The following is a 7,785-nucleotide window of genomic DNA, read 5'->3' as shown; positions in this document are numbered from 1 at the left end:
GAGATATGTTCCCCAACTCTTGCCTTAGAAGGGCCCAGGGCAGGGATTAGAGCAAGATGCAGAAGGAGGGAGTTGGCCCAGGCTTGGGGATGGGTCTTTGGTGCTTGTAAGCCCCCAAGGTATTATCCTTTTTGTTCTTCAGAGCCAGGATTGAGCCTGAGGCTGTGGACAAAGTCAGAAATAAGGTAGAGGGTAGGAAAGGAGAGTGGAATGAACTAGGGAGGGTCCGGTGAGGACAAAATGAGAACAGACATGGGGACAGAGCAGAAGGCAACATTGCTGAGACTTGTCTGAGCTGCTTTCTTCTCTGTCCAAGTCAGTTTGACCATCACGTCCTCCTAGACACACAGGGCAGCTCCCAAATGAAGGCCCTAGGGGAGGGATGGGGACAGAGGGCTGGGCTGAAGGATGCCCACCCAACCCACTCCCCAAAGCAGTGTTCTCTAGACTCCCAGGAAAGGACATATCAATGACTTCTCACTCCCTTTTCTCCTCACCAAGTTCTGATGTTTCACCTCCTCAGTACCCACCTCCCACCAACTAGCCCAAAGGACTATCACTTGTCACCAGTAAGGGGAAGGCACCAGCTGGAATTCTTGCCCCTTCTCACTGTTTCACCAGAAGTCCCTCCCTTCTCCCATCCTGCAGGGTCTGCCAGCCTCATCATCCCCACATCCCCCCACATCCATTCTGCAGCCACAGAGGACTTCTCTCCCTCTGCTCCCCTACAAGAAAATGGGGAGCTCCCTCTCCATCCTACTCTGCCTATTACCTACTCATCCTCCAGGCTCACCTCCTCAGGGAAGCCCACCGTCATCCTCAGACTAACCCTGACATCCTTGAATGCTTCATCCACTCCCTCCACGCTTTCTCAGGGCCTTTGAGAAGGTTTACGACTATGTATGTAGTTGAGTAATGAGTGGATGATCGTCTGTGTCCCTAACTAGCCTGAAAGCTCAGGTCTGGTTCAGCCAGTTGCTTTATTTATCAATTCAACTACTAGTTACCCAGTGAGTCTTGTGTCAGGCACAATCTGGGGGACTGGGGTGTCGTTGAAACCAGGACCACTCGCCAGTGAAGGACAGAGAGAGTCAATCACACAATCACACAGGGGCCCCAAATAGGAGGGGCGGCCTCTGTGAGCCCCGGACCCGCGGCTGCAGGGACCACCACCCTGGGAAGGAGCCTGAGCCGGGGGCGCCCCCCAGCCCTGCGGATTCTGCCCCTCCACGTTGTTCCTTCCCGGCTGGCGCTCACACATGACTGGTGGATAAAGGGAGCTGAAGGGGAGCAGGAGGGACTCCTCGGGGGAATTCTTGAGTCCAGGTGAGCAAGGGCGCATCTCTGTCTGCCCCGACTAGACGAGGCCTTTCTTCCGTCCCGTACTCCGTCGCCCATTCATTCGCTGATTCTGCCCAAGTTAAAACACGTCCCGCGGGAGTCAAGCCTGGTCCCGAGTGGGTAGCGGGGCCAACTTACTCCCTTCCGATCCCAGGAGAGCGCAGCCTGGGGGGTGCGGGGATGCTCACGGACCCTGGCGGGTGTCACTGACCTCACTTGGTGGAGGAGCCCGCACTAACCCACCCCAAACCAACTGGCTCTGCAGCCTGGGGGCAAGGATATAGCCTCCGGGGAGGGGGATGCAGCCTGTGGGAGGGAGGAACGTCCTGGCCGGGTCCCCGCGCCCACCAGCAGCGAAGTCCCACAGCTCTCGTTGGCGCAGAACCCCGCCGGCGTCTCCTGCGGTTGCGGCGCCGCCGCGCGCCCCGCTCCTCGCCAGCCAATGAGCGCGGCCCGGGCGGGCGTGCCCCCCGCGCCCGGACTATAAAGCTGCGCGCTCGGCCCGCCGCGTACGCTGCTGTGCCGCTGCTGGTCCTAGCACAGACTCAGAAACAGTCACCATGGTGCTGTCTGCCGCCGACAAGACCAACGTCAAGGCCGCCTGGAGTAAGGTTGGCGGCCACGCTGGCGAGTATGGCGCAGAGGCCCTAGAGAGGTGAGGACCCTCCTTTCCCCGGCCGGGACCCTCGGGCACAGCAGCCGCCCCAGGGGCCTGCCAGCAACCCCTCGGTGGGTTCTGGCCCGGCTGGTGCAAAGACCCCCAAGATCTCAGGGTCTGACCGCGGACCAGCCGGAGGAGCCCGGCCAGCACCTTCTTCCGAATCCGAGGCTCCGGACCCTGCCCCCGACCCCGCCACCCCACACCCACGCCGGCCCCCCGCCGCCGCCGCCCCCCCCCCCCCCCGCCCCCCGCTCACTCTCCTCTCCCTGCAGGATGTTCCTGGGCTTCCCCACCACCAAGACCTACTTCCCCCACTTCGATCTGAGCCACGGCTCCGCCCAGGTCAAGGCCCACGGCAAGAAGGTGGGCGACGCGCTGACTCTCGCCGTGGGCCACCTGGACGACCTGCCTGGCGCCCTGTCGAATCTGAGCGACCTGCACGCACACAAGCTGCGCGTGGACCCCGTCAACTTCAAGGTGAGCCCGGGGGCCGGGCCTGGCCGGGCGGGAGAGACGAGCGGGAGGCGCAGCGGGCCCTCCCAGAGGGCAGGGAACCCCGTGGGTCTCAGAAGTGGAGCGCGGGCGGCCGCGGCCCCGACGCCCCCTGACACCCCCTCGATCCACAGCTTCTGAGTCATTGCCTGCTGTCCACCTTGGCCGTCCACCTCCCCAACGATTTCACCCCTGCCGTCCACGCCTCCCTGGACAAGTTCTTGAGCAGTGTGAGCACCGTGCTGACCTCCAAATACCGTTAAGCTGGAGCCACGGCGATCCCTGCCCGCGGCCCGGGGCCCTTTGCGCTCCGCGTGCCCGCACTTCCCTACCTTTCAATAAAGTCTGATGGGCTGCATGCAGCCTGCGTGCCTCGGTTCTCTGTGTCCGCGAATGTGCCAGGGGTGGGGGTGGTCTGTCTGATCAAGGACCTCCCAGGAGCGGGCAGAGAGGGAAGGGAAGAAAAGGGTGGAGGAGGGAGTGGAGCTGGTAGGCTGCCTGGGGTTTGCTGCAACCCCCCACTGTCACCCTGGAGAGCTTTGCTATGCACGTTGGCCTCTTCCTGCATTTCATTCCTTGCAGACTCAACACGGGTTTATTCAAGCAATGAATTCATTTTTCACCTTTACATTTAAGGGCACACACACACATATACACACACACACTTGATCTGAGAGTTGGCAGCCCTCCAGCCTAGGACCTCTGAGCTCTCCCAGCGCTCCTCCCAGAGTTGGGCGCTGAGGAGGACAGAGGTCATGCTCTCTTGGAGTTGCCTCCAAATACATGCAGTCTAGATGGAATCAGGGGTGACCAGTGCAATGGCAAGTGCCAGGCAATGCATGCCTTTCACCTGGTACCACTCCCAGGATGCTCACACTGATATCCTGGGGCCATCAAGGGTCTGGAGGCCCAGTTTTGGGGCCCAGCTCGGCACCCACTACACTGCCCTGAGGCTGGCACCTTTGAGGCCCCCCAACCACCCCCAGCGGGGCATTGAAGAGGAGAGCCGGGGCCAGGGAGCCACACTCCACGTGCTTCCTCCTCCTAGTGCCTGTGGCCTCAGAGTGAGGGCTCGAGGTGTCTGGTCTTGGCAGCCATCCAGCCTTGAGCCCTCCCTGAAGGCACGCCCTTTCCTCCCTGGGCCCAAGAGTTGCCACTGGAAAATGCGATGGCAGGTCTGCCTCAGTGTGTGATGCTCTTAGCACTGCTGGTGGCACAGCATGAGCTCTCAGTAAGAGACAGTCTTCCTTATTTTATTACCAGGAAAAAGGAAGGCCTGGGCTAAAAGTGGAAACAACCCAAGTGTCCGTTAGTGGATGACAGATAAACAAATGTGGTCTATCCATACAGAGGAATGTTATTTGGCCATAGAAGCCATGAAGTATTGACACATGCTATGATGCGGAAAGAAGCCAGACACAAAAGTCCGTGTACTGTCTGCTCTATTTCTAGGAAATGTCCAGAATAGGCAAAGCCACCAAACAGAAGAGCAGATTGGTGGCTGCCAGGGGCTGGAGGAGAGGGGTTACAGAGTGACTGCTAAAGGGCACAGGGTTTCTATTTGAGATGACTAAAACTTTCTGGAACCAGAGAGTGGTAACGGTTGCACAACATTGTGAATGTGATTCAAAACACTGAATTGTACACTTTCAAATGGCTAAGATGGTAATTTTTTTTTAATTGGTCCCTGAGGTAACAACTGTTGCCAATCTTCTTTTTGTTCCCTTCCTTTTCTCCCCAAAGCTCCCCAGTACATAGCTGTATATTCTAGTTGTGAGCGCCCCTGGTTGTACTATGTGGGACACCTCAACGTGGCCTGATGAGCCATGTCAGGTTCCCGCCCAGGATTCGAACCAGCCAAACTCTCGGCTGCTGAAGCAGAGCGCGTGAACTTAGCCGCTGGGTCATGGGGCCGGCCACTAAGATGGTAAATTTTAAGTTATATGAATTTCACCACAATTTTTAAAAAACACTGTAGAGTGTTTCCTGGCACAGAACGAGCACTGCGTAGGTATTAGCTGTGTTTAGTGGGATACATCCTAGGAACTCGATAAACGTCCATTGTCCTGAGAGGAACAAGAGCTGGGAGCCAGGCACTTGACATTTGTTATCCATTTAACTCTCACAACAATCTTGGGAAGGAAAACTCGGTATCTTCATTCTATACAATAAATGAGACACAGACTCAGGGAGGTGCCATAAAGGACTCGGGAGGGAGGTAGAATAAGCTGACGTTCCAGGCCAGAATGCGTGCTAAAATTCATGTCATCTACTAACAATAATACACTTTAAATATTCGTTTCCATACAGCAAACACCGCAAAAATGGCGGCCTCGGCGTCCAGGGTGATTGGAAGTGTGCCAGGCCGGAGCAGACGCTCAGTCGAGCGCTCCCGGACCCCTCGGGACTGGACTCTGCGAGCAGAGGCGCGGCGCCCGCGGAGTGGCGCCCGCGGAGGCCGCGGGGACCCGCCGCCCAGGGGCGCAGGCGCGCTCGCGGGCCGGGCTCACGATGGCGCTGGCGGCGGCGGACAGGGCGACCGTGCGCGCGCTGTGGAAGAAGATGGGTAGCAACGTCGGCGTCTACGCGACCGAGGCCCTGGAGAGGTGCGGAGGCCCCGCGCCCTCCGGCTCGCCCTCCTTTGCTCCCCAAGCCCCTCCCGCCCGGACGCACCTCTCTCGCGTTCCTCCTGCAGGATGTTCCTGGGCTTCCCCTCCACCACGACCTACTTCCTCCACCTGGACCTGAGCCTCGGCTCCACCCAGGTCAAAGCCCACGGCCAGAAGGTGGCCGACGCGCTGACCCTCGCCGTGGAGCACCTGGAAGACCTGCCCCGCGCCCTGTCGGCTCTGCGCCACCGGCACGTTCGCGAGCTGCGAGTGGACCCCGCCAGCTTCCAGGTGAGCCCGCGGGCCGGGGCGGGACCGCTGCTCCCAGCAGGGACGCGGCGGGGACGCACGGACCCCGGGTGGGACGACCCCTCTCTCCGCAGCTCCTGGGCCACTGCCTGCTGGTGACCCTCGCCCGGCACTTCCCCGGGGACTTCAGCCCTACCCTGCACGCCTCGCTGGTCAAGTTCCTGAGCCACGTGATCTCGGCGCTGGCCTCCGACTGTCGCTAAACCCGGGCTCGGTGGGTGCGGGGCCCCCCGGCTGCCCCTCCCGCGAGGTTCCAGCGTCGGAGTAAAGTCCCAAAAGCAAGCCCGGTGCGCGTGAGCGTGTTCTCTCCGGCTCGGCGGGTGGGCGTCTGCCCCCCAGAGGAAGAGAGGGGTCTGGGAGAGCCTGAGCCACAGCCGTCACTGTCACATCCGGGCACCCTGGGTGGTCGAGGGAGAGGGTTCAGGTCGCCCCCACCCCTGGGGCCTGAGGCGAGTTTGGGAAGGCGGGTCCCAAAGCCCACGTCGTAACCCGTGACCCACATGCCCTAGGCTGCGGCCACATCGGGGCGCAGGCGTGCGGCTCCAGCCCCTCGGGAGTAGGGTGGCAGATCCCTGGCGAGGCCGGACCCCCCGGGGCTGCTCGCTTCGGACTCCTCTGGGACCCGGGTCAGCCGGGCTTGTCCCTCACCCGCCCAGAGCCCACGGCGGGGTCCCGGGTGCGCGGGGCGCGGCCCCCGAGAACTTAGGGAACGGCGCCCCCTGCCGGCGCAGACCGGGACCTGCGCAGGGCCCAACTGGCCCGACCATACCCAGCGGCTCTGGAGGGGTACTGGGGCCTTCGAGAAGCCAGCAGGCTTGGGGGGAAGGCCCCCGCTTGCCAGACTCGACATGCTGGGAGGAGGTGGGTCCTGCCCCAGCACCCAGTCATGTAGCAGACAAGGTGCGCCAGGGCGCCAGCCAGGAGCCCGACCTACAGCCCACACTTCAAAGAAGACAGATGTCAGAGCTTCTTTTGAAAAATTGTTCTCGTAAAATCAATCATGGTCCTTGCAGAAACTTCAGAAAATAACCAATGCACCTTCCTGGGTATCCTCGTGGGTCCAGTACATCCACTATTCCTTCAATTCCCACCTGACACATGGGGAAACCACATGTGAACAAATGGAGAACACGGGAGTCAGAGCCAACAGCACACGTGTGACACACATGCACAGACATACCACACACACACAGAGGCAGAAGCCGCCCCACCCAGACACCGCCCCACCCAGAAAACAAGAGCATTTCATATACAGCCTTTCAGGTCCTTCTAGGCACATTTAGATGTATTTTTCTTAAGAAATGGTATTCTCAAAGTGACACTGGAAAAAGTGGACACACTGGACTATACAAAGAGAAAAAAAACTCGGTATGGGCAGAAGAAAGACATTATAAGTAAAGCTAAAAGAGGAACTGGGAGAAAAATATTTGCCAAAAATGGCAGACAAAATGTTATTATCTCCACTATACAACACAGACCTCTGAATTCTTTTTTCTCACCCCCTTGACCTTTTTTTTTTTTTTTAACATCAGTTAGCCTAGTAGAAAAATAAGCTAAAGGGTAAACAGGCAACTCACAGTGTACCAAGAGCCAATGGACATCTGCAATGATGCACAAAGACACACAAATGAAAATGCTCATTAACAACAAGAAAAAATCATGAAAAAGTATTAAGAAGGCAAGATTCAATACACTTGTGGTGGAAGTGTAGCTCAGGATAACCTTTTGGGAGGGTAATTCAGTTGTTTACACTTGTGGCCTGGTACATGTTTAATCACTGGTGCTCTGGAAAAAGGGGTAGGGGGTTTCCACTGGGTAAATACTGCCCTCATGGCTGATTTCAAGCTGTCAATATGCCTGCTTGGGAAGTGAAGAAGAGATACAAAGTAGCGCCTTTGTGTTGTATTTCCACTGTCCAGACACAAGAGACATGAACACAGGTAACAACAACATAGATAATAGTACAATATCGTAACATAATTAGGAAGGAATGTATTTTCAGTATTTACCTTTGTTTTTAACATGACCTATTTATGTGTGTACATAATTAAATTAATACAATTTAATTTTTACTAGTGATTGTGTTTAACAACCAGCTCTCAGAATTCCTGAAAATTTAACACAAGGTAATACAAGCAGGCTCCAGCACATTTCTCACTAGTTGTATCCTTTAAACCCAAAAAGAGCAAATTCTCTACGCCTGCAATCCTGCTTCTGGGAATTTATCCTGCAGAAAACAGCGGCACACATATATAAAGATGTGTGCACAGTGATGTTCTGTGCATAACTGTTTATTAGAGCAGAGAAATAAAAAGGAAATAAGAAAAAATATGGTGCACAACCAACCCATTCATCAGTAGGAGCGAAGTCAAA

General features: G+C 57.0%; 2 protein-coding genes and 2 long non-coding RNA genes across 4 annotated transcripts; 2 read left to right on the top strand and 2 right to left on the bottom strand.

Annotated features, from left to right (window-relative positions):
- Positions 1–1,032: 1,032 nt before the first annotated feature.
- LOC139074940 (uncharacterized) lies at positions 1,033–1,791 on the bottom strand. Its single transcript, XR_011524962.1, has 2 exons — positions 1,690–1,791; positions 1,033–1,411 (listed from the first exon to the last, which is right to left on the bottom strand). It is a non-coding gene; the product is annotated as an uncharacterized lncRNA (long non-coding RNA).
- LOC103563135 (hemoglobin subunit alpha) lies at positions 1,650–2,856 on the top strand. The gene is made up of 3 exons (XM_008538378.2): positions 1,650–1,996; positions 2,275–2,479; positions 2,629–2,856. Exons 1-3 carry the CDS (start codon positions 1,902–1,904, stop codon positions 2,755–2,757), a joined length of 429 nt encoding a protein of 142 aa, XP_008536600.2. The 5' UTR covers positions 1,650–1,901; the 3' UTR covers positions 2,758–2,856.
- A 1,401-nt stretch (positions 2,857–4,257) lies between these two features.
- LOC139074941 (uncharacterized) lies at positions 4,258–6,081 on the bottom strand. The gene is made up of 2 exons (XR_011524963.1): positions 5,168–6,081; positions 4,258–5,044 (listed from the first exon to the last, which is right to left on the bottom strand). It is a non-coding gene; the product is annotated as an uncharacterized lncRNA (long non-coding RNA).
- HBQ1 (hemoglobin subunit theta 1) lies at positions 4,970–5,694 on the top strand. Its single transcript, XM_008538377.2, has 3 exons — positions 4,970–5,100; positions 5,190–5,394; positions 5,487–5,694. Exons 1-3 carry the CDS (start codon positions 5,006–5,008, stop codon positions 5,613–5,615), a joined length of 429 nt encoding a protein of 142 aa, XP_008536599.1. The 5' UTR covers positions 4,970–5,005; the 3' UTR covers positions 5,616–5,694.
- Positions 6,082–7,785: the final 1,704 nt, after the last annotated feature.

Source organism: Equus przewalskii, chromosome 12 (assembly GCF_037783145.1).
Source record: "Equus przewalskii isolate Varuska chromosome 12, EquPr2, whole genome shotgun sequence".
NCBI lineage: Eukaryota > Metazoa > Chordata > Mammalia > Perissodactyla > Equidae > Equus > Equus przewalskii.
Note: the sequence above shows the minus strand (reverse complement) of the source record. Positions and strands in the feature narration are given on the sequence as shown.